Below are 27,678 nucleotides of genomic sequence, written 5' to 3' on the forward strand. Positions count from 1 at the left end.
ATGAAAAGCTATGACAAACCTAGATAGTGTATTAAAAAGCAGAGGCATTACTTTGTTGACAAAGATCCATGTAGTCAAAGCTATGGTTATTCTAGTAGTCATGGATGTGAGAGTTGGATTGTAAAGAAGACTGAATGTTGAAGGACTGATGCTTTCAAATTGTGGGGCTGGAGAAGACTCTTTGGAGTCCCTTGCATAGAAACAAAATCAAACCAGTCAACCCTATATCAACTGGAATATTCCTTGGAAAGACTTCGTCATAGTTGCTGTATTTCCTTCCTTTTCTTTCTGCTTCATTCTCTTGCTCAATATGTACATGACTTAAAATGATTGTTCTAGCCCTGACTAAACTTAACTTTTTGGTTCAAATGTCATCTATGGTATCTTTCTGGGTTTTAGTTCAAAGTATCAATAGATGGGGAAACAGTGGAAACAGTGGCTGACTTTATTTTGGGGGGCTGCAAAATCACTGCAGATGGTGATTGCAGCCATGAAATTAAAAGACATTTACTCCTTGGAAGGAAAGTTGTGACCAACCTAGACAGTATGTTAAAAAGCAAACATTACTTTGCCAACAAAGGTCCGTCTAGTCAAGGCTATGGTTTCTCCAGTGTTCATGTATGGATGTGAGAGTTGGACTATAAAGAAAGCTGAGCACTGAAGAACTGATGCTTTTGAACTATGGTGTTGGAGAAGACTCTTGAGAGTCCCTTGGGCTATAAGGAGATCCAACCAGTCCATCCTAAAGGAGATTAGTCCTGAGTGTTCATTGGAAGGACTAATGTTGAGGGTGAAACTCCAATACTTTGGCCACCTGATGCAAAGAGTTGTTCATTTGAAAAGACCCTGATGCTGGGAAAGATTGAAGGCAGGAGGAGAAGGGGACAACAGAGGATGAGATGGCTGGATGGCATCACTAACTCAATGGACATGAGTTTGGGTAAACTCTGGGAGTTGGTGATGGACAGGGAGGCCTGGCATGCTGCAGTCCATGGGGTCGCAAAGAGTCAGACATGACTGAGTGACTGAATTGAACTAAACTGAACTGATCAAAAATGAAAATGTTACAAGCTCTCTAAACAGTTAAGACATTGGTTTTTTTTTTTTTTTTTTTCTAGATCATCCTCGACCAGAGAAAGAGAGAGAAAGACCTGGAGTTTAGGCATCCTATGACATAAGACACAGCTGCCTCAGTATGCACTTGGCTCATTCATTGCTGTGTGTAGTGGCTCTTATGGAAGGAAACAGAAAGAATTTGTAACATTAGTTTTGACCTTAAATTAGAGATAGAAAAATTATATCTAGTCCTGCTAAAATCTGTACCATGTTCTATTTTCATCTTGAATTTCCTGCTTTGGATGGTTTGATGGGACAATGACAAAGATTAGAGTACTTTTTTTTTTTTTTTTCTGACTCTTCTGCACAATCAACCGGAATTGTATTGAGAACAGGTTCCAACATATTTCAAGGAACATACTTATTCATATGATGCAATTTTTCTTTAAAGTCAACTTAGGCAGAATGGCTGAACTGTTCCAAGGAACATGGAAATCCATTTCTTGTGAAAATTTTGAAGAATATATGAAAGAACTGGGTGAGCCATATTTACTTGCATATCACAGCCAGTAAAAGTGGGAGCTTTGACAGCACAGAACTTGCTCTGTGTGAACCTCTTCCTTCAGATTTTCACATAGAAACAATAAATATTGATTTAGCACCTAGATACAGTTCTCTGCAAAACTAATTGAAACTGACATAATCCCTGCTCTCACATAATTTACCATGGATTTGCATAGATAAATACACGTGTGCCATATGCTAAATAGTAAATGATTTCAATAAATGATTTAAAACAAAAAAATCACATTTAAAAAATTTATTTTTAATTGGTGTATATATACTTCAATATAAAATAGGAGTATAATTTTTAATTGGAGTATAAACTTTGTGTTCATTTCTGCGGTACAACAATGAATCAGCTATATGTACACCTATATCCCCTCATCTTGAGCCTCCCTCCCACCTCCCCTAACCCACCCCTCTAGGTCATTGCTGAGCACTGAGGTAAACTTCCTTTGCTATATAGGCTATCAATTTTATATGCTATACTATACTTCCTTTGCTATACTAGCTATCTATTTTACACATGGTAGTGTATATTCGGAGAAGACAATGGCAACCCACTCCAATACTCTCGCCTGGAAAATCCCATGGACAGAGGAGCCTGGTACGCTGCAGTCCATGGGGTCGCAAAGAGTCGGACACGACTGAGGGACTTCACTTTTGCTTTTCACTTTCATGCATTGGAGAAGGAAATGGCACCCCACTCCATTGTTCTTGCCTGGAGAATCCCAGGGACGAAGGAGCCTGGTGGGCTGCCGTCTATGGGGTTGCACAGAGTCGGACATGACTAAAGCGGCTTAGCAGCAGCAGCAGCAGTGTATATATTGGGCTTCCCAGGTGGTGCTAGTGGTAAAGAATCTGAATGCCAATGCATGAGATGCAAGAGACATGTCCAACCCTTGGGTCAGAAAGATTCCCTGCAGAAGGGCATGACAACCCACTCCATTTTTGCCTGGAAAATCCCATGGACAGAGAAGCCTAGCGGGCTACACTCCATCGAGTCACAAAGAGTCAGATATGACAAAGATTGTATATACATCAATGCTGCTCTCTCAGTTTGCCCCACTCTCTCCTTCCCCCCTGTGTCCACAAGTCCGTTCATTATTATTTTGAAAAATGTTCATTTGCAAACATTTGCTCTATGCTTTTTGAGAATCGATCTTGTGTTCCAACTTCTGATGACTGCTGGCATTCCTTAGTATGTGGCCATGGCACGTGACTCTTTGCTCTTAGAGTCACATTTTCTCCTGGAGTTTAATATCCCTCTTCCTCTTTTCTTTTTTTTTTTTTTTTTTAATAATATCGTAGTGGTTTTTGCCATACATTGACATGAATCAGCCATGGATTTACATGTATTCCCCATCCCGATCCCCCCTCCCACCTCCCTCTCTACGTCTTCCCAGTGCACCAGGCCCAAGCACTTGTCTCACGCATCCAACCTGGGCTGGTGATCTGTTTCACACTAGATAATATACATGTTTTGATGCTGATCTCTCGAAACATCCTACCCTCGCCTTCTCCCACAGAGTCCAAAAGTCTGTTCTGCACATCTGTGTCTCTTTTTGTTTTGAATATAGGATTATCATTACCATCTTTCTAAATTCCATATATATGTGTTAGTATACTGTATTGGTATTTATCTTTCTGGCTTACTTCACTCTGTATAATGGGCTCCAGTTTCATCCATCTCATTAGAATTGAGTCAAATGAATTCTTTTTAATGGCTGGGTAATATTCCATGGTGTACATGTACCACAGCTTCCTTATCCATTCGTCTGCTGATGGGCATCTAGGTTGCTTCCATGTTCTGGCTATTATAAACAGTGCTGTGATGAACATTGGGGTGCATGTGTCTCTTTCAGATCTGGTTTCCTCAGTGTGTATACCCAGAAGTGGTATTGCTGGGTCATATGGCAGTTCTATTTCCAGTTTTTTAAGAAATATCCACACTGTTCTCCATAGCGGCTGTACTAGTTTGCATTCCCACCAAGAGTGTAAGAGGGTTCCCTTTTCTCCACACCCTCTCCAGCATTTATTGCTTGTAGACTTTTGGATAGCAGCCATCCTAACTGGCGTGTAATGGTACCTCATTGTGGTTTTGATTTGCATTTCTTTGATAATGAGTGATGTTGAACATCTTTTCATGTGCTTGTTAGCCATCTGTATGTCTTCTCTGGAGAAATGTCTGTTTAGTTCTTTGGCCCATTTTTTGATTGGGTCATTTATTTTTCTGGAATTGAGTTTCAGGAGTTGCTTGTATATTTTTGAGATTAGTCCTTTGTCTGTTGCTTCGTTTGCTATTATTTTCTCCCAATCTGATGGCTGTCTTTTCACCTTGCTTATAGTTTCCTTTGTTGTGCAAAAGCTTTTAAGTTTCATTAGGTCCCATTTGTTTAGTTTTGCTTTTATTTCCAATATTCTGGGAGGTGGTCATAGAGAATCCTGCTGTGATTTATGTCAGAGAGGGTTTTGCCTATGTTCTCCTCTAGGAGTTTTATAGTTTCTGGTCTTACATGTAGATCTTTTTTTTTTTTTTTTTTTTTTTTTTTTTAATATTATTTTATTATGTAGATTATTATTATGTAGATCTTTAATCCATTTTGAATTTATTTTTGTGTATGGTGATAGAAAGTGTTCTAGTTTCATTCTTTTACAAGTGGTTGACCAGTTTTCCCAGCACCACTTGTTAAAGAGGTTGTCTTTTTTCCATTGTATATTCTTGCCTCCTTTGTCAAAGATAAGGTGTCCAGAGGTTCGTGGATTTATCTCTGGGCTTTCTATTCTGTTCCATTGATCTATATTTCTGTCTTTGTGCCAGTACCATACTGTCTTGATGACTGTGGCTTTGTAGTAGAGTCTGAAGTCAGGCAGGTTGATTCCTCCAGTTCCATTCTTCTTTCTCAAGATTACTTTGGCTATTCGAGGTTTTTTGTGTTTCCATGCAAATTGTGAAATTATTTGTTCTAGTTATGTGAAAAATACCATTGATAGCTTGATAGGGATTGCACTGAATCTATAGATTTCTTTGGGCAGTATAGCCATTTTGACAATATTGATTCTTCCAATCCATGAACACGGTATATTTCTCTGTCTGTTTATGTCCTCTTTGATTTCTTTCATCAGAGTTTTATAGTTTTCTATGTATAGGACTTTTGTTTCTGTAGGTAGATATACTCCTAAGTATTTTGTTCTTTTTGTTGCAATGGTGAATGGTATTGTTTCCTTAATTTCTCTTTCTGTTTTCTCATTGTTAGTGTATAGGAATGCAAGGGATTTCTGTGTGTTAATTTTATATCCTGCAACTTTACTACATTCGTTGATTAGCTCTAGTAATTTTCTGGTAGAGTCTTTAGGGTTTTCTATGTAAAGGATCATGTCATCTGCAAACAGTAAGAGCTTCACTTCTTCTTTTCCTATCTGGATTCCTTTTACTTCTATTTCTGCTCTGATTGCTGTGGCCAAAAGTTCCAAAATTATGTTGAATAGTAGTGGTGAGAGTGGGCACCCTTGCCTTGTTCCTGATTTTAGGGGAAATGCTTTCAATTTTTCACCATTGAGGGTAATGCTTGCTGTGGGTTTGTCATATATAGCTTTTATTATGTTGAGGTATGTTCCTTCTATTCCTGCTTTCTGGAGAGTTTTAATCATAAATGGATGTTGAATTTTGTCAAAGGCTTTTTCTGCATCTACTGAGATAATCATATGGTTTTTATCTTTCAATTTGTTAATGTGTATTACATTGATTAATTTGTGGATATTAAAGAATCCTTGCATTCCTGGGATAAAGCCCACTTGGTCATGATGTATGATTTTTTTAATATGTTGTTGGATTCTGTTTACTAGAATTTTGTTAAGGATTTTTGCATCTATGTTCATCAGTGATATTGGTCTGTAGTTTTCTTTTTTTATGGCATCTTTGTCTCGTTTTGGAATTAGGGTGATGGTGGCCTCATAGAATGAGTTTGGAAGTTTACCTTCTTCTGCAATATTCTGGAAGAGTTTGAGTAAGATAGGTGTTAGGTCTTCTCTAAATTTTTGGTAAAATTCAGCTGTGAAGCCATCAGGTCCTGGGCTTTTGTTTCCTGGAAGATTTCTGATTACAGTTTCGATTTCCTTGCTTGTGATGGATCTGTTAAGATCTTCTATTTCTTTCTGGTTCAGTTTTGGAAAGTTATACTTTTCTAAGAATTTGTCCATTTCTTCCAAGTTGTCCGTTTTATTAGCATAGAGCTGCTGGTAGTAGTCTCTTATGATCCTTTGTTTTTCAGTGTTGTCTGTTCTGATCTGTCCATTTTCATGTCTAATTTTGTTAATTTGGTTCTTCTCCCTTTGTTTCTTAATGAGTCTTGCTAACGGTTTGTCAATTTTGTTTATTTTTTCAAAAAGCCAGCTTTTAGCTTTGTTGATTTTGGCTATGGTCTCTTTAGTTTCTTTTGCATTTATTTATGCCCTAATTTTTTAAGATTTCTTAACTTCTACTAACCCTGGGGTTCTTCATTTCTTCCTTCTCTAATTGCTTTAGGTGTAAAGTTAGGTCATTTATTTGACTTTTTTCTTGTTTGTTGAGGTAAGCCTGTAATGCTATGAACCTTCTCCTTAGCACTGCTTTTACAGCGTCCCATAGGTTTTGGGTTGTTGTGTTTTCATTTTCATTTGTTTCTATGCATATTTTGATTTCTTTTTTGATTTCTTCTATGATTTGTTGGTTATTCAGAAGTGTGTTATTTAGCCTCTATATGTTTGAATTTTTAATAATTTTTTTTCCTGTAATTGAGATCTAATCTTACTGCACTGTGGTCAGAAAAGATGACTGGAATGATTTCAATTTTTTTAAATTTACCAAGGCTAGATTTATGGCCCAGGATGTGATCTATTCTGGAGAAGGTTCCATGTGCACTTGAGAAAAAGGTGAAGTTGATTGTTTTGGGGTGAAATGTCCTATAGATATCAATTAGGTCTAGCTGATCCATTGTGTCATTTAAAGTTTGTGTTTCCTTGTTAATTTTCTGTTTAGTTGATCTATCCATAGTTGTGAGTGGGGTATTAAAGTCTCCCACTATTATTGTATTACTATTAATTTCCTCTTTCATACTCGTTAGCGTTTGCCTTACATATTGTGGTGCTCTAATGTTGGGTGCATATATATGTTTATAATTGTTATATCTTCTTCTTGGATTGATCCTTTGATCATTATGTAGTGTCCTTCTTTGTCTCTTTTCACAGCCTTTATTTTAAAGTCTACTTTATCTGATACGAGTACTGCGACTCCTGCTTTCTTTTGGTCTCTGTTTGCATGAAATATTTTTTTCCAGCCCTTCACTTTTAGTCTGTGTGTGTCCCTTGTTCCTCTTCCTCTTCTTATAAGGAAAATTTCTTGGACATTTCATGTGGACATTTGTGACTACATTTGGGGTCCACCTGGACAATCCAGGACACTCTCCCTATTTCAAGATCCTTAAATTAGGCATAACTGCAGAGTCCCCTTAGGTGTATAAAGCAACATTCATAGGTTCCAGGGTCTGGGATGTGAGTGTCTCTTTGGACCATTTTCTAACCTATCACATTTTGTCATCATGTTTCACAGTATGAATTCCATGAACATGGACATGTTACAGTGTTTCCCCAATGTGCCTCCTCTTAGAAATTTAACTTACTTATTGAAGTGAAGTCTCTCAGTCATGTCTGACTCTTTGCAATCCCATGGACTGTAGCCTACAAGGCTCCTCTGTTCATGGAATTTTCCAGGCAAGAGTACTGGAGTGGGTTGCCATTTCCTTCTCCAGGGGATCTTCCCAAGCCAGGGATTGAACCTGGGTCTCCCGCATTGCAGACAGACACTTTACCATCTGAGCCACCAGGGAAACCCAACAACATATCGAGGTATATGTGGTACTGTTTTTATAGAATACACTCTGACATGTACTGAACAAAATTGTGTGTGCAGTCATGTTCACAACAGCATTATTTGTAATAACAAAAAATGGAAGCAGAAAAATAGCCGTCAATAGGGCATAAATAACTAAATATCAGAATGTACATACTATGAAATATTATGTAGCTATGACAAAAATTTATGCTGATATGTACTGACATGGAAACTCTCCAAAACATACAGATATAGGGGGAAATCAAGTTTAATAACAATTGTTATAACAAAACATTTGTATTTTTAAAAATTCTATATATAGTGGTGATGGTTGTATAACATTGTTTATGTACTTACTGACAATTGTACTTAAATCACACTTAAATGTACTGCCATTTAAAATGGCTAAAATGGTAAATTTTATGTTATATATATTTCACAACAGTAAAAGTACATAATAGATAAAAGTAAACCCTATACATGTGAACATAAAAGAATGTAAGAGAATTAATAAAGATCTGGAAGAATTCATGCCAAAAGGTTTTGTCTCAATGTAAATGAGTGCATTTTTAAAATAAGGAGATGGTTCATATCTTTAAGCAAATTTTCAGAAGGGTCCATGAAACAATAGGATTAACTGGACCAGAGAACATGACAGCTCTTAGATCAAAACTGGAGACAGATTGTTTTTTCTGTAAAAAATATCCTATTTTAACATACAATGGTGGTACTACTAGCTTAGAAGTCTGAATTCAAGCAGAGTCAAATCTGTTTAACTCCAAAACCTCCTAATTAGAATATATAGCTAACGAAAGTCTTTGGAGACAACAACAGATTTAATCACTGTGTCCTTTTATCTGGTTTCCAGGCATAGGAAGAGCCAGCAGGAAACTTGGCTGTCTGGCAAAACCCACTGTGACCATCATGACACAGGAAGATCTGATCACTATAAAAACCAAAAGCATATTTAAAAATAATGAAATCTCCTTTAAACTGGGAGAAGAATTTGAGGAAACCACACCAGGTGGCCATAAAACCAAGGTGAGGCCTTCAACACCCTTTCAGATAAATTTAATTATGAATGTTAATTTTGAAATCTTCCCAGGTAAGTAAGCAATTATGGTGAACATATCTAAAGCGTGTTAGATAAACTTCTGGCTTAAACCTTGGTCTCAGGAACTCAAATTTTAATATACATACAAATCTCATGGCTTGTTGGTAAAAAATGCCTACTTCCAGGTTCCATCATCAGAGGCTGTGGACCAGAACTCAAAATGGTGTTTTTAACAATTCTTATGCAAATATTGAACAGAAAACACTTTCAGAATCATTTTTAAACCTCAGAAACAAAAGGTCTGCCTTCCCATTTTGTAGCAGTTTTCCATACATGGATTTACAATAAATTAAAAAACTTGTATTAGTTGGCATGCATGTGTGTGTATGTGTGTGCATGCTCAGTCATGTCTGACTCTATGCAACTCCGTGGACTGTAGCCCACCAGGCTCCTCTGTTCATGGGATTCTCCAGGCAAGATTACTAGATTAGGTTGCCATTTCCTTCTTCAGGGGATTTTCCCGACCCATTGATCAAATCCATCAAATCCAAGTCTCTTGTGTCTTTTGCATTGGCAGGCAGATTCTTTACCACTGTGCCACATGGGAAGCCCATTAGCAGATATAGGTGAAGTTATATCACAGGAACAAATTATCCACAAACTCTCAGTGCTTACACAATTGGAGTTCTAACTCATAGTATGTATTCAGTGTTGTGGTGGAATTGGAGAAGTTTCTTTGGGGAGGAGGAGGCTGGAGATGGGGGCATAGAGTATCTGCCCCTCTTAATTTCTCCAGGGACCAGGCTAAAGGAAATTCAACTAACTTGTAGCTGGACTGTCTGAAGTTTGTGATCTCAGTCAACAAAATAGGGAAAGAGACACTAGGCGTTTTATTGTCTACACCTGGAATTGACACACACTTTCACTAATGGGCTCCAACTTGAATATACAACTTACCTATATTACACAATTTATTTATATTTTATGTTTATTGCCTGTTCCCCCACACTAGGATGAAAGCTCTTCCAAGAAAGGATGTCTTGTCTGTTCTGTTTCACAAAACCTAGTGATGTCACATAATATTAATATTTGCTCAATAAATATTTATCATTTGAATGAAAGCACTCAATAGAAGCTTGCTAAACAATATGGAGAGTGAAGTCCTAATAAAAGGAACTGAATACCACATTATCAGATTACTGTTAAATGAGACTTCATATTCTTGTATAATATCAAATGGAAGAATTTTGACCAAAAATGTTTAATAAAGATGTCTATACTAAATAAAAAAAAAAAAAAGAAAGAAAGAAACTACTAGAACAAAAAGACTGGAAAGTATAGAAGTGCAGAAAGGAAATTTGGTAACTATCATTATCTCTATCACAGGACAGACTATAAAGAATTTTGGTAGAAAAACCCAGCTCGGTGGATGCATAAACTCTGAGATGTAAGCTTTTCCAGTAGCCATGTATGGCTGTGATAGTAGGACTGTAAAGAAAGCTGGGTGTTGAAGAATGGATGCTTTTGAACTGTGGTTTTGGAGGAGACTCTTGAGAGTGTCTTGGACAGCAAGGACATCAAATCAGTCAATCCTAAAGGAAATCAGTCCTGAATATTCACTGGAAGGACTGATACTGAAGCCGAAGCACCAATACTTTGCCACCTGATGTGAAGAACTGACTCATTGGAAAAGACCCTGATGCTGGGAAAGACCAAAGGCAGGAGAAGAAGGGGACGACAGAGGATGAGATGGTTGGATGGCATCACTGACTCAATGGACATGAGTTTGAGTAAGCTCTGGGAGTTGGTGATGGACAGGGAAGTCTGGCATGCTTCAAGTTATCCATGGGGTCGCAAAGAGTTGGACACAACTGAGCAACTGAATTGAACTGCAATAGAGTTTAAACAGAGTTATCTCTAAACTTTGAGGAGCAGGCTGCAAACTCTGGCTCAGGATTGTGTGGGTGTAAATCCCACCTCTGCCACCAATCAATCAATCAACCATGTGACTATGAGCAAGTCACAGACTCACGCTGACTCAGTCATTTCATTTGCAAAAAGGGATAATTATAGAGTGTGTGTACTCAGTCATGCCCAACTCTCTGTGACCTAAGGGACTATAGCCCTCCAGGTTTCTCTGTCCATGGGATTAGCTCAGCAAGGATACTTGAGTGGGTTGTCATTTCCTTCTTTAGGGGATCTTCCCAACTCAAGAATAGAACCCGCACCTCCTGTGCCTCCTGCATTGGCAGGTGGATTCTTTCTCCCTGAGCCACTGGGGAAGCCTGATAATTATAGCACTTATGTCGTAACGCTGTTGTGAGAATTACATGAATTAATATGCTAATACTCTTGAAGATTGCCTCAGACACAATAAACAGTGCTACAAAAGTGATCGCTACTGTTGTTGTTAATGATTATTATCATTTCTATTTATTATTTATTTGACTATTTGACTATTTTACTCTCTGTTACCATTTTATTATAAAGCATACAACTCAGGAACAACCAAAGAGAAGAAATGCATAAGACAAGGTATGTGGGAAATGGTTTGAAGTTTCCATACCCCTCCAGGTACACAACCTTCCCAGCACATTATTATGTTCATCAGGGCTTCCCTGGTGGATCAGTGGATCAGTGGTAAAGAATCCACCTGCTATTGCAGGAAACACGAGTTCAATTCCTGTTCCAGGAAGATCCAACATGATGAAGAGCAACTAAGCCTATGCTCCACAACTGTTGCACCTGTGCTCTAGAGCCCGGCAACCACAACTCCTGAGCCCACACACTCTAGAGCTTGTGTTCCACATCAAGAGAAACCACCACAGTGAGAAGCCCTCACATCGCAACTAGAGAGCAACCCCTGCTTGTTGCAACTAGAGAAAAGTCTGAGCAAAGCAGTGAAGACCCAACACAGCAAAAAATAAATAAGTACATAAATACACTTATTAAAAAAATAATATGTTCATCAACCAGAAGCTCTCCAAATCCCATTATTTTTCACTGTAATACATGCCACACCATTTTATGTTCCCACAACACTATAATTATTTTTATATTGTTGGAGTAAGAAGAGGAAATGGGATCTCACATTGGCAGTTTGAATTAGCTTCACATATGTTTTTAAAGTTGAAACTCACTTGTGATTCTTTACACAAAAAGATAATACTTGGCCTGTACAATAAAATATATTTTGTAAAAACTTTACCTACTCCTCAAGGTAATATTTAGTTTGTACTCTTTTAAAATCTTTTCCCCCAGAAGAAACAGCCAACAAGTTTACTGCTGATGAAGTCTCAAAATAAATGGAATTGTAAACACCATTATAAAACTACCTGAGAATATTACAACAGCTGAAAAGAATTTGTCTCCTGATAAAATTTTAGAGTTCATATGTCACGGTCTGAGCTGAATTTGGTCTTGTCTATTTTTCAGAGTACGGTAATCTTAGATGATGACTCCTTGATTCAGATTCAGGACTGGGATGGCAAAGAGATCACCATAAGGAGGAAGCTGGTGGATGAGAAAATGGTGGTGGTGAGTGAGCTGTTTTTCATTTTTTATAACACCTATATATGGGCTTCCCAGGTGGCTCAGTGGGTAAAGAATCCACCTGCAATGCAAGAGATGCAGGATATGGAGGTTCGACCCCTGGGTCTAGAAGATTGCCTGGACGAGGGCATGGGAACCCACTCCAGTATTTTTGCCTGGAGAATCCCAAGGACAGAGGAGCCTGATGGACTATAGTCCATAGGGTCTCAAAGAGTTGGACATGACTAAAGCGATTGAGCATGCATGCAATAACTGTATATAAAATCACTCAGCTAGTTCTAAAACAATAGGAGTGAATGTAATTTTTCTTTTTTCCTCTTGCTTTATAAGAATGGGAGTGGGGGATATTGGTAGATAGATATATGATCATAAAGATTAGAAAATGTGCAAGGATTGAGAAGCTAAAAATCTAGAGAGAATTTTAAAAATTGTCTTGCCTAATTTTTGGATTGGTGTGGAAGCCAAAACAAGCATGTATTTGTGCAAGAAAGATTTCAGCAGGGATTGAGAATTGTTGCTGATCCTTTGCTTCACACCAGGGTGAATTTCTCAGAGTTTTCCAGATCAACACCAAGCAAAAGTATGAAAAGGAAATTTAAACTTAGAGAGGCAAAGCTTAAGTGCTGTCTGTTTGATGTCTAGATTAATTGACACAAGTAAAAACTAACATTTAATGGCTACCATGTCCCCATGTTTTCATGTATTGTTTAACCAATATTCACAATACTCCTGTGAAATAAGATTATTTAATCCATTTAACAGGTGGGGAAATTGAGAATCAGACACTGACTTACTTGAGGATATTTGGTGGCAAAAATTTGGTGGTGCTGGTGTTAAAAAATCCAGGTTGGCTTAATTCCAACATCTGTATTTTTTTAGTCTATCCTGCTCCTCTCAGGATGGCTTCCCTAGTCATCTTTCTCATTTGTACAGAATGGAGGGAACATGTCCATGATTCTCTTCTTCTCAAACCCTACCTCCACTAAAATGAATAAAATGATAGTTTTGGACACAGTATAAAATAGTCCTTTCTAAGGAAATATAAAAAAAATCTATCCTCATGTCTTAATGTAAGGATATCTTTTTCAACAATGGAGTACATTCCCTTATAAAGTAGGAAGTGGAAGACAAAGGCTAATTGATTTTATTGTTTTCTATAAAGACCTTAATCACTAAACAAATAGGTTTTATAGTTCATTAGTTAGATTCAGAATCTGAAGACATGGATTTCCATCTCTGTGTTTAGTTCTTATGTGACTTTGGAAAAGTCATTCATCTTCTCCAAGATTCAGTTTTATTGCCTTCAAAATGTAGAAACAATTTTTTTGGGTAGAATTAAATACCATCATGTGTATATCAGTTCTCTGAAAATCATGAAATACTGTATTGATGTATATTATTATTTGAAAAATATAAAGTATCTATAAAAATGCTTCAATGTAAGCATTTAAAAATGTTTTAATGAAGATTTCAAATTCATATAAATACTCTTTTTCTGTATATATACCTGTATATGTATATAGACATATATTTACACATTGTGTCACATATATCATATATAATGTTATTTATATATGTATGTATATATATATATACTCTTATTTTAAGTAGAATATTACTTTATCACAAGTGAAATATTCTGTTTTATTAGTGCCAAATTTTATATATGTATACATGGCAAAATCACTCAGTAAATAGTTTTGATTTACAGTTGTCTATAGATTTCTTTTTCAGATTTTTAAGGAATGTATGTATGCATAGCAGTTAGTTTGCCTTTTTCTAAACGTCAATTTCACCAGCAGTACTGAAATATCTTGTCCTTTGTTTGTCTTCAAGGAAAGTGTGGTGAACAATGTTACCTGCACACAAATATATGAGAGAGTACGAACAAGCCCAGTCTCAAACTCTTAGGCACCCTCAAACTGTGACCCAAACTACCAAGGCTGTTTAAATAAACATATTATGACAGCTAATATGAGATAACCTTTGCAAAAATACCAACTTTGAATGCCATGTTGAATATGCCTGTACCATAGAGTTCTTTTCATACTGTTCATGGGGTTCTCAAAGCAAGAATACTCAAGTGGTTTGCCATTCCCTTCTCCAGTGGACCACATTTTGTCATGACCCATCTGTCTTGGGTGTCCCTACACGGCATGGCTCATAGTTTCATTGAGTTAGACAGGGCTGTGGTCCATATGATCAGTTTAATTAGTTTTCTGTAATTGTGGTTTTCATTCTGTCCTGCTCTCTGATGGATAAGGATAAGAGGCTTATGGAAGCTTCCTGATGGGAGAGACTGACTGTGAGGGAAACTGGGTCTTGTTCTGTTGGGCTGGGCCATGCTCAGGAAATCTTTAATCCAATTTTCTGTCAATGGGCAGGGCTGTGGTCCCTCCCTGTTGTTTGACCTGAGACCAAACTATGGTGGAGGTAATGAAGACAATGGTGACCTCCTTTGACAGGTCCCAAGCACACACTGCTGCATTCAGTGCCCCCAACCTTGCAGCAAGCCACCGCCAACCCACATCTCCGGTGGGGACTCCTGGATACTCACAGGCAAGTCTGGGTCAGTCTCTTGTTGGGTCACTGCTCCTTTCTCCTGGACCCTGGTGAGCACAAGGTTTTGTTTGAAAGGAAAAAAAAAAGTTTTGTTTAAAGAAAACTGAGCACCAAAGAATTGATGCTTTTGAACTGTGGTGTTAGAGAAGACTCTCAAGAATCCCTTGGACTGCAAGGAAATCAAACGTGTCCATCCTACAGGAAATCAGTCCTGAATATTCATTAGAAGGACTGATGCTGAAACTCCAATACTTTGGCCACCTGATTCAAAGAACTGACTCCTTGGAAAAGATCCTGATGCTGGGGAAGATTGAAGGCAGGAAGAGAAGGGGACAACAGAGGATGAGATGGTTGGATGACATCACTGACTTGATGGACATGAGTTTGAGGAAGCTCTGGGAGTTAGTGATGGACAGGGAAGTCTGGCGTACTGCAGTCCATGGAGTCACAAAGAGTCAGACATGCCTGAGCGATCGAACTAAACTGATAGAATACTTTGGCACTGGCTGCTATGAGAAACTGGAATGATACATCCTCTTTAAGTCAGAGTTGCTATAATATATTTGGGGAGATGGAGTCATGTTAACTTTTCTCTTGTGGGCATATTGTGTCCATCTTTTAATTTCAACATGAACATGAACTGCACACTATTGGGAAAACAACACAAATTTTAAATAAACTAATTGGGACAGAGAATAACTCACAGGTTATATCTCAGGTGTATGTGAAAGGGAAATAAATAGATTTGGAAGGAGAGCAATAACTGATCATCTAAGTTATCACTGAAAACCAACACAAAGGAAAATATATTCTGTTTTATTTGTATCAAATGTGGACTCATCACTTTATCTTGTAGATCAGATCAGCAAACAAATCCAGACTGGCAAACTGTACATGTCAATATCACCCTGATGGTTTCAGGAAGAATTGGAAACTGGAATCCATGTTTCCTAATTATTTACCCCACAGTCATAACAAAGGGAATATAGGTAGAAACAGGTTCACAGTATATAGCATGAATCAAATCTAACACTACATCAAACTAAGGAACACACAAACTTTTCTTCATCTTAAAACATGTGGTGGGGCGCTACAACTTTGCCCAAGTGAGAACATGGAGTTTGACCATTTGAACTCATGGCATGTCATTGCTTATTTGCCTGCATTGTTCTGTAAGAGGTCTTGGTGCTCCAGAGAAGTGAGAGGAGTGCTTGCTTTGGGCATATTGGAACAATGCAAAAGACAATGGAAGGCATAGAAAGACATCCCCTGGACTTCTTGGAGTTGACAGAGGAAAGAGTCTAGGCAGAGGCTGGAGGAGCAGTTTCTCTGGGACCTGGTGCAGGCTGTGGATGTGGGCAGCTCTGGGGCAGAGCCCAGGTAACAGCTTGCTGCATCGAGACAGGAAAGACCCTTCTCCTCCCTTGGACATGAACCCAGCACCGCTCTGACACCACAGGGGTCAGTGGCTGTGGGACCTTCCCTAACGTGCTTCTGTCTTTGGTATGAGGCGTTCTTGTCTGCACTGGTAGGGGGTAGTCTTGTGGGCAGTAGGAGCCAGGTGCAGGAAGCCTTGTGGTAAACAGACAAGTATCAGGTTCCAGCAGAACAGGACACCCCGATGACTCCTGGGCATTTGAATATTGATGTTAATATGATTTTGTCAACAATCTGATCAAGTCTAGAGACTTTATAGTATTCCAAAACATACAGTTACAAATACAACTGCAGCAAGCAAAAGGTTTCCAAGAGGGGGAGTGAACAGCTTACCTTCTTCTCATCTCTTCACCTGATTGAAAATCATTAAAATCAAAGGTCACCCACTCTCGCTGATGGATGTGGAATATCCCTCAGGTATCCATTTAAAATTGGTAATCCATCTAAAACCAAATCCATCAAGACTACCACTGCTCTAAAGTGATGCTGTAATTCAGGATTCACTGTACATTCAGCACGTACCAGGCGCCGTGTGAGAAATGGTGATGGAAGGAGAGCTAAGTTGTGTTCACTGTCCTGGATTGAGTCGGAATAGAAGGGATCTGTCGGAAAATACCACATCAGCACGCCAACCTGTAAATACAGACAAGACCCAACATATGACAGTTCCAAGCATGATTTTTCACCTTTGCACTGGTGCAAATGAGATACACGTTCAGTAGAAACTGTACTTCGAATTTTGAATTTTGGTCCATTTCCCCAGTCTGGTGGTGGTGGTCTATTCGCTAAGCCTAGTCTGACTCTTGCAATCCCATAGACTATTGCCTGCCAGGCTCCTCTGTCCGTGGAATCTTCCAGGTAAGAATACTAGAATAGATTGCCATTTTCTATTAGTTCAGGAGGAAAGAATATTAACAATCGGGGTGGCAGGAGCAGCAAGGATGAGGACAGCAGTCGTGGCAGCAGGAGAAACAGGTGGACCCTGTGTCCTCCTTCCCATCTGTCCTAGGGACACAGCCTTCTGGGCTGCAGCCTTGGTGTGGACTGCACCAGCACAGTTCAAGTCAATGATCATTATTCAGGATAGATGGAGGTATTTCTAGAAAGACATGACCTGGCCTGTATTTCCTAAGTATTTCCTAAGGAAAGTTTTTGACTTCCCTGATGGTTCAGTGGCTAAGGCTCCCTGGCCCCAATGCAGGGAGTTCAATCCCCAGTCGGGGAACTATTAATAGATTTCACATGCCCAACGCTGCAACTACTGCAATGAAGGCTGAAGATGCCATGTGCTTCAACTAAAATCTGGCACAGCCAAAAAATAAATATTAAAAATGTTTAAAGTATTTTCATTGTTTTTTAAAAATTTTATTCTTTGATTCAGATTTGGCCAAAATATTGCTAGAATAGAAATCAGAAAACCACTCACTACAGAAAGGAAGGATATTTGGGTTTTATTAAACAGTGGAATTAATAATGCTGAGCATTTTCTATCTGGTAAATATGTTTGTAAAAATGAAGTTCCATTTGAGTAATTCAGTTGATAATTTGAGATGGAAAATAATAATATTAATAGCAGACTGTTTTTTGAGTAGTTATTAAGGCCAGACATTGTGTTTACCACTTTTTTGTGCAAACCTCATCTTCTTTCTCTTCTGTGAAGTACTAAGAAAAGTACAAACTACAACCTAGCGGGGTTAATTTTTTTTTGCCTGAAGTTCCTCAGCTCATCAATACCATGGACAAAGTTCACAGCAAGGTCTCTGTGACTCCAAGTAACACAAGTTCTCTAACCATGATGCCAGAATGCCTCTCCCAGAAATCAAGATTAGAGTTTCTTTGAGAGTCTTTCTATGTAATAATAAGATAAATAAATGCATAGTTAAAATAATTAATCTGAGCTTGTAAAGCCTGAGAAACCTGCCCTACCTAAACTCTCATGCCCTCAACTACTCAGAAAGATCACCTTTTGGAGCTGAAGATTTAAGAAGCAAAAGCAGCCAAACCATGACTAATCTATCCTTGAGTGAGACAGATTTGTCAGGAAATCCTTGCTCAGTGTACCAAACAAAAGGGATAAAATCCAAGATTCAGGGACTGGAGGAGCTAACTAAGAGAACGAAAGGTCAAGTACGTTTTAATTTAGCATTTGTAGATGAGAAGTATGTTTAAGAATCAGTGGAAAAATACAGTTGCATACTATGAATCTGGGAAATTTTTACCTTGACACAGATTCCCTGGTGGCTCAGATCGTAAAGAGTCTACCTGCAATGTAGGAGATCCAGGTTCGATCTTTGGGTCGGGAAGATCCCCTGGAGAAGGAAATGGCAACCCACTCCAGTATTCTTGCCTGGAGAATCCCATGGACAGAAGAGCCTGGCAGGCTACAGCCCTTAGGGTCACAAAGAGTCGGACATGACTGAGCAACTTCACTTTCACTTTCTTTCAGTATGGAGAAGTCACGGAAAGATGCTGTTAGCATGAGACAGGGCTCTCAGGCTCATAAAACAGAATTTCTCATTTAAGAGGTTGGAGAACTGAGGTGCCCTTGAGGACAAAGGTGCAAGGTCTTGTCTGTGGTTGTCCCAGTTCTGACTGCTCCCTGGTGTCTAGAGTGGATTTGTTCTTGGCAATTGCTAGAGACCATTTGGAATCCTATAGACAAAATGAAAGGAAAACTAAAGCCACTGGTCTAAACTTACCTTGAGCTGGATTGTTGGTGAGCTTTGTCATTTAATAAAATGAATATACTGCATCCAGTCTAGCTCCAGATACATACATCACTCTAGCTGACAGAAAGACACTCATTTAAGCCTTATGGCAAAGAATTTTACCTGCCTTATTTTGTGATCTGAGCACTTCCTCACATACACTGCAAAACTTATTGACCTGATTTTGGTCACAGGCAGTTTTCAATATCTTTTTTTTTTTCAATTAATTGACAGTTTTGCCAAATAAATTGTATGCGGAGCCTTAACATATAAAACAGATCAATTCAGAGCTCTCCTGTTTGTTCAGGAGGTCCTAAAATCCCCTGCATGATTCCATCGGCTTTTCCCATGTTCTAGCCAAGTTCTAGAGCAGGAGTCTCCCATACCCAACAGAAGACTGGTACCGGTCTCAGCCTGTTAGGGACCAGGATGTACAATAGGAGGTGAGCAGGGGGCAAGAGAGCAAAGTATCCCCTACCTCTCCTCATGGTTCCCCATTGCTTGCACTGGGTATTAGCATCTGAACCATCCTTTCCCATCCCTGCATCCCACCTCCGCTGTTCATCTGTGGAAAAATTGTCTTCCATGAAACCAGTCCCTGATGCCAAAGATGCTGGGACCAGTGTTCTATAGGACACCTTTTACTCACTTCCCGTCTGCTGAGAGTCACCTTCATGAGAGACCGGTGGGGTTGAGACCCAGACTTCTGAGGAGGAGACTCGATATGAGTGGGACTGGTTTCTCTGCTGGGATGCCATGGTTCTGAGAAAGTTGGAAGACAGAACTGAAATCAAATGCAGCTACTGCAACCTACTGCTGCTAGCAGTCTGAAGTAGTGCTGGGTTATGCTGGTAGGAAGAAAAAATATGACATTTGAGTAAAGCTAGTAGGGAGTTCCCAGGTGGCACAAGGGTAAAGAATTCACCTGCCAATTTAGGAGATGTAAGAGATGTAGGTTCAGTCTCTGGGTTGGAAGAGCACATAGAAATCCACTCTAGTATTCTTGCCAGCATAATCTCATAGACAGAGGAGCCTGGTGGGCTACAGTCCAGAGTTGCAAAGGGTCAGACATGATTGAAGCAACGTGGCATATGAGGGAGTTAGGGAATGAGCCTGTCATTTAAGCAGATCAATCAGGAAGTTGAAACAATAATCCAGGTATGTTGATGATGTAACTTACAATAGAGATGGCAGTGGGGATAGCAAGAGGTCTTGGAATTTGGAATACAGTTCTAAATTAGAGTAAACAGAATTTACAGATGGATTGAATTTGAAAGGAGAGTGCTAAGCATGATTTAAAAGATTTTGGTCTTAGATTTTAGAGAGATGTATGTTAATAAGCAACATTGCCTCTAAGCTATGGCATATAATGTCTGATTTCATAAATTCACTGGAAAACTAAATAGGACATGAAAAGCAGCTAAACTGATTGTCCAAAGTGGCTAATTTATTTACTTAGAAAACACTATAGAGACTTGCTTCCTGGCCACGATCCAGTAGTAGGGGTCAAATTTACTTCCCACCTGAAACAACAGAAAAACCCCCCATTTTATGAAACACTGGTTTGTAAGACACAGGACTCCAGAAAAATTAGAACAGGAATCCCTGAGAGAAGGGAAACAAATTGAGATAAGCTCATTCACTAACCCAGTCTCTTCACATACTCAGGGGATCCCAGCACCAGCTTAGCGGTGTGCCTTCTACTCTGAAGTCTGAGTCCCAGCATATGGAAGGCTTCCTCCAAGCTATTAAAGTCTAAAACCCCATTCCTCCTTCTCTGCTCCTGCAACCCATAGGGTTAGTAGCTGAATTCTGCTGCTTACTCTCTCTCTGTTATCTCTGTGACATTTTTAGTTCTCTAATACCAGCTTCAACAATTTCTCATACTAAAATCTCTTTGCTGTGTGGTTTCTACTTGTTCTAACTGGTATAGACTGCCTACTATGTGTTAAGACATGTACTAGGTCACTGAAGTTAAAAAATACCCAAGATTATGGAGATACTGATGACACATCCAGGATCCCAGGCTATCACATTATGAAGGTTTTGCCCTCAGTCACTAACACTGCAGTCAGATAAAAGGCTTTGAAAGAAAAGTAAGGCTTTCAGCTTTACTTCTGAGATTATGCTTAAAGCCAGGATTATTTCTAATTCTGTGTTACATTTTACTTTAAAAGATATTGAAGGCTAGCAAAGGATAGAGAAGGAATGGAAGAATAATTTAATCTCCAGAATGCTATTACTATTATTTCAGTGCCTATAGTAAAGTATGGCCTTCCTTGGTGGCTCAGATGATAAAGAATTTGCCTGCAATGTGGGAGACCTGGATTCGATCCCTGGTTTGAGAAGATTCCCTGGAGGAGGGCATGGCAACCCACTCCAGTGTTCTTGCCTAGAGAATCCCCATGGACAGAGGAGGCTGGTGGGCTTAGCACACATGCATGCATATACTAATGAGTATAGATGCTCACTTCAGTAAAGCATATCGCCTGCTTTATGAGATTAGAGTTCTTCAGGAACATGTATCTGAGGTCCTAATGCAGGAGAAGACATAGCTTTTCCTCTTTGTCCACCCTTAATGGAGTAGTGGGAAAGGAGGTAGGTGCTGACAACTAGAGACTTGAGATGGTAATACCCATCAGTACAACACACTGCCTCTTTGAATGCCTACATCTGTGCAGGAGACGGTAATTCTCTAGGGAAAAAAACAAACAAACAAAAAATGAAGTGTAGTACTACAAGAGAAGAAAGGAGCTGGAATCTAGATTGAAGGCTATGCTGACCTGAATTGCTCTATTGCAAACTGTGGGCTTTCCAGGACTTTATAATTTTGAAACACATTTTAGACTCTCCTTAAGGGAATAGACAAAATAAAGATTGCCAAACACAAGATGTTACATCTTGCATTCCTATGTTTCACATGTGATAAATTTGTGCTTGGTATTCACGGGTCACTATTACCAAAAAAATAAACAGAAAGTCACAATATTTTACTATGTGTGTGCTTATTCACTCAGTCACGTCTGACTGTTTGCGACCCCATGGACTGTAGCCCTCCAGGCTCCTCTTCATGGGATTCTCCAGGCAAGAAAACTGGAGTGGGTTGCCATGCCCTCACTCACCCTGTATTGCAAGTGCAGATGAGATAAAAAGAAAATTTGATCTAGCCATAATATACTGATGAGGATTTGGACTTACCTTTGCACCATAAATGACTAGGATGCTGGATAAAGTATATGAAGCATTTTTAGATATTGAATTTACAGGAAATATAGGGCCATGATGTTTCAGAGAAGGGAAACACTTGAGGGAAACCTCACCATTGTCCCAGCTTTCTGCCTGGGAACACTTCCCCAGTGGGAGTGCACAGAGGCAAATCACAAGAAGATAGTAGGCTCACTGAGCTGAGAAGACGGAGATCAAAAAGTAGAGAGTTTGAGTCAGCTGGAAGATGCAGGGCAGGGCTCTGGTGAGGAAAGATTTATAGAAAAAAGAGCTCTAGAAATTTATTAAAGGTCCTCCTCCATCTTGGCAAAATCCTCAGCTGCTTATTGAATAAAACTTCAGAGACCATAGAAAGAATGGCCAAATGGCCATAAACTGAACAACTCACAGTGCTCATACAGGGCAGGGAGTTGTTTAAGCTCTGGCCAGTCAGAGTGGAGCCCTTTGACATTCAATTACAGCATTCAGAAAGACCCCAGAACAGTCTTTTTTTGTTACTAGCACTAAACTATTCCTAGAGTAAGGGTGAGGTTAGACCACCTTTGTCATTGTTGTCAGTCACTCAGTCATGGACTTGTTATGACGCCATGAATGGCAGTATGCCTGGCTTCCTCGTCCTTCACTGTCTCCTGGAGTTTGCTCAGACTCATGTCATTGAGTCGGTGATGCCATCCAACCATCTCATCCTCTGTCTTTCCCTTATCCTCTTGCCCTCAATCTTTCCCAGCATCAGGGTCTTTTCCAGTGAGTCAGCTCTTCGCATCAGGTGGCCAAAGTACTGGAGCTTCAGCTTCAGCATCAATCCTTCCTCCATTGAATACTCAGGGTTGATCTCATTTAGGATTGACTAGTTTGATCTCCTTGCTGTCCAAAGGACTCTTAATAGTCTTCTCCAGCACCACCTTAACAAACATTAAGGAAAAAAAAAAAAAGCCTTGGAAGGATTAAGCTAATCCGCCTGTAACTTAAGTTCCTGAGAGAATAAAGACCAATACTCTTTCAAGGAAGACAGCATTCAGATACTCACCAATGTTACATTCACTACGTCCAGGCATCCAAGCAAAATAATTAAAACACAATCAAAAAAAGGGATAGAAAATAAGATATATAATGAGGGGGAAAACCTATCAATAGTAACAGACCCAGAGATAATGCAACTAGCAGATACAGACTAAAATTTCTTCAAAGTATATCAGTACAGGCATAACTTAGAGGTGCTTTCAGACCACCACAACAAAGAAAATATCTCAATAAAGTGAGTCATATTTTTTTGTGTGTCTGAAAGCATATAAAAGTTAAATTTACACTATATGGTAGTTTACAAAGTACACAACAGCATTATATCTGAGAAAACAACATATAAACCTTAATTTAAAAATTAACACTATTGAAAAGAAGGCTCTGATCTGATAAATTTTCTTAATGCAGAGTTTCCATAAAGTTTTAATTTGTAAAATAAAAGAAAAAATACAGTATCTGCAAAAAGCAACAAACTCAAGCACAATAAAATGGGATATACCTTTAAGCTGAAATGCCCAAGGATTTAACAAAAACCTGAGCATTATAAGATAAATGGAAAATAAAGTTTCAGGCAACGAAAAGTACAATATTTCCTTTAGGCCTGAAATGGTTTGATCTCCCTGAAGTCCAAGAGAGTCTTAAAAGTCTTCTCCAACACCACAGTTCAAAAGCATCAATTCTTTGGCATTCAGCCTTCTTTATGGTCTGGCTCTCACATTCATACATGACTACTGGAAAAACCATAGCTTTGACTATACAGACCTTTGTTGACAAAGTGATGTCTCTACTTTTTAATGCACTGTCTAGGTTTTTCATAACTTTCCTTCTAAGGAGCAAGCATCTTTTAATTTCATGGCTGCAGTCACCATCTGCAGTTATTTTGGAGCCCAAGAAAAGAAAATCTGCCACTGCTTCCACTTTTTCCCCTTCTATTTGTCATGAAGTTATGGGACCAGATGCCATGATCTTAGATTTTTTTTGATGTTGAGCTTCAAGCCAACTTGAAGAATCATTCCAGGATGGACTCACAGCTGTGAGTCTAAAGAAGCCTACATCTCTGAAGACTGGATGGATGTGCACCTCAATCCTGAAAGAGGTATAGGACATATCTTTTATTTTTGTTTTCTTTCTCTTTTTAATAATTCCTTATTATTTTCCAATTGATATTTTTAAATCAACATAACAGCATCTCAGTTTGCACAAAAAATGTAAGTTAAAGGATTTTTTAAAGTTCAGCCCTACTTCCTGAATATATTTCTTTTGCTGGGTGCTTTTTGTGCCGAATGTTCAGATTGGTCCTTCAGTCCCTCTCTTTGAATCACTAAGTCTTTTCACAACACCAGCAGGTTTTTACCCTTGTTGATGATGTTTGTAGTTGGTTTGCTTTGGACCATCCATTAATGATCAGTAAATCATTATGCCTTCTTCCAAAAGTGAACGAGGGAAATCAGCACTAGGGTTTAAACATCAGAATTAGCTTCAGCTGCAAATGAATGGGGAAACAGTGGAAACAGTGTCTGACTTTATTTTTGGGGTTCCAAAATCACTGCAGATGGTGATTGCAGCCACGAAATCAAAAGACGCTTACTCCTTGGAAGGAAAGTTATGACCAACCTAGACAGCATATTAAAAAGCAGAGACATTACTTTGCCAACAAAGGTCCGTCTAGTCAAGGCTATGTTTTTTCCAGTGTCATGTGTGGATGTGAGAGTTGGACTATAAAGAAAGCTGAGCACCAAAGAACTGATGCTTTTGAACTGTGGTGTTGGAGAAGACTCTTGAGAGTCCCTTGGACTGCAAGGAGATCCAACCAGTCCATCCTGAAGGAGATAAGTCCTGGGTGTTCATTGGAAGGACTGATACTGAAGCTGAAACTCCAGTACTTTGGCCACCTCATGCGAAGAGTTGACTCATTGGAAAAGACCCTGATACTGGGAGGGATTGGGGGAAGGAGGAGAAGGGGATGACAGAGGATGAGATGGCAGGATGGCATCACCGACTCAATAGACATGGGTTTGGGTAAACTCCAGGATTTGGTGATGGACAGGGAGGCCTGGCGTGCTGCGATTCATGGGGTCGCAAAGAGTCGGACACGACTGAGCGACTGAACTGACTGACTGACAAATATATACCTTTTATTTTAAACAATTCTAGAATTGACTATGGAGTGGTACCAAAAATTCCTCTGATTTATCCAAATCCCTATGTGAAAAAACTACTTGAAAATATACAGTAGTCTTTTATGTTTATTTTTCATACAAAGGCTTCCTTTAAAATCTTAAAGTACATATTTTTTAAGTTTGTAAAATGAATTTACACATGACCATGAATTATTTAAAGCAAAGTTGTTTTCCTTGATAAATAAGCTCTAAGAGGATGGAATTTTTTTTCTGGTTATTGTTATTTTTGATTTATTGTTGTAGTCCAAGCACCTAGAATGATGCTGAATATACTTAGAAGTGCTGGTACATGGTAAATAAAGGTTGAATGAATCAGTAAATGAATTGGTCTCTATTACACATGAAACGAGGCTTCCCTGGTGGCTCAGATGTTAAAGAATTTGCCTGCAAGGTGGGGTGGGAGACCCAGGTTCGATCCCTGGGTTGGGAAAATCCTCTGGAGAAGGGAATGGAAACCCACTCCAGTATTCTTGCCTGGAGAATTCCATGGACAGAGCAACCTGGAGGGCTACAGTCCATGTGGCCACAAAGAGTCAGACAAGACTGAGCGACGAAAAAAGAGTCAGACAAGACTGAGCGACGAACCCTTGCACGTCAACGAGAAATAGCATTTCCTGTGGTTTTCCTCAAGGTGGTGCTATGTACAGCGTAAAAGGTAACTTAAGCCAGGGGTCCCCAACCTCTGAGATCTAAGGCCTGCTGATCTAAGGTGGAGCTGATAAAATAATAATAGAAATAAAGTGCACAATACATGTAATGTTCTTGAATCATTCCAAAACCATTATTGCCACTCCATCCCAGTCTACGGTTAAATTGTCTTCCACAAAACTAGTCCCTGGTGCCACAAAGGTTGGGGACAGCTGACTTAAGCAATATTATTATTTTTTTTTTCTAATATTGCCTTGATAGCTGATCAATTTCCTTTATGTATTTTTATAAACCTTTTAATCTTTTCAAACTCTCAGTCTTTTAGATTTATTTTCTTTACTGAAAGAGGCTTTACAAGATTATCAGAGATGTTGGCTTTCTTGTCTTTTCATCCCACCATTTATCTCTACCTAACTGCACAAGCACATCTACCTTTGAACAATTCTTGAAAGGTATTACATATGCTGCTTCGTTTATTCCTACTAAGTCTATTATTTATCATCGAAGGATTTATCTGAAAGACTGAAATATCTGAAAAATATGCCTGTTTAGATATGGAAGGAGTGTGGTTAGTTATTCAAAAGATTGACTAGATTTGACTAGATCTATGTATTATTAGCCTTGAATATAGGAGAGACTAGTATACTCACATTCAGTGCCAAGTTTTCTATTTTTTAGTCCCTTGTTTTTTCTAGGTATTTGTTATATGTTTTTCTTCTTCAATTTTAAGCTAACTATTCTTTTTAAAAGTAATACTTTTATTGATATGTGATTTACTTAGAGTAGCTGCACATATTAAATTATGCAATTTGATATGTTTTGAAAAGTACATACACCTCTGAAACCATCACCACAGTCAAGAGAATGAACATATCCAGTTCTCTCAAGTTTCCTTGTTTTCCTCAATAATCCCTCCCCACTCTCTCCCTCTCTTCTCACCTCACCATCAGAAGGCAATTACTAACCTGCTTTCTGTCACTATAATTTAGTTTTTATTTTCTAGAGTTTTAAGTAAATGGAATCATACACTATTTACTCTTTGTTGTTCTGGCTTCTTTCATCACAAATATGTGTATTGATCATTTATTTCTTTTTATTATTGCATAGTATTTCATTGAGCTTCCCTGGTGGCTCAGATGGTAAAGAATCTGCCTGCAATGCAGGAGACCCAGGTTCGATCCCTCGGTCAGGAAGATCCCCTGGAGTAGGGAATGGCAACCCACTCCAGTATTCTTGCCTGGAGAATTCCATGGACAGAGCAACCTGGTGGGCTACAGTCCGTGGAGTCACAGACAACAATTGGCTTAGTCATTCATTTTTAATGTACTCTGGGGTTCTTTTGAACTTTTGACTGTTATTTTAAAAAAAAGCTGCTATAAACATTTGTGACATAGACTTTTGCATGGAGTGCAAACAAAAAGAACCATAGTAAATGAATGCTTACTTTTTAAACAAGCTATCAAACTCTTTTCCAAAATGGATGTACTATTTAACATTCTTATCAGCAGTGTATGAGGGTTTCAGTGTCTTCACATCCTTGTCAACACTCGGTATTGTCCATCTTTTTAATTTAGCTATTCCCATATATGTATAATGATGACTGATAACTTTTCAACATCAATATCTTATTTTTAGATACATGTTTAGTTTTGATGAATTCCATAAAATTTTATATAGACTGACGTTAATTGTTAGACATAAAAGAGAAGATGTATGAATTAAAAAAAATGTCTGTTTAGATATGGAAGGAGTGTGGTTAGTTATTAAAAAGATTGACAAGATTTGACTAGATCTATGTATTAT

General features: G+C 38.7%; 1 protein-coding gene across 1 annotated transcript; it reads left to right on the forward strand.

The window, feature by feature from the left end:
• Positions 1-1,521: 1,521 nt before the first annotated feature.
• Positions 1,522-14,006, forward strand: FABP12 (fatty acid binding protein 12). Its single transcript, XM_065903438.1, has 4 exons — positions 1,522-1,594; positions 8,358-8,530; positions 11,979-12,080; positions 13,932-14,006. Exons 1-4 carry the CDS (start codon positions 1,522-1,524, stop codon positions 14,004-14,006), a joined length of 423 nt encoding a protein of 140 aa, XP_065759510.1.
• Positions 14,007-27,678: the final 13,672 nt, after the last annotated feature.

This window comes from Muntiacus reevesi, chromosome 12 (genome assembly GCF_963930625.1).
Source record: "Muntiacus reevesi chromosome 12, mMunRee1.1, whole genome shotgun sequence".
Classification (NCBI taxonomy): Eukaryota; Metazoa; Chordata; class Mammalia; order Artiodactyla; family Cervidae; genus Muntiacus; species Muntiacus reevesi.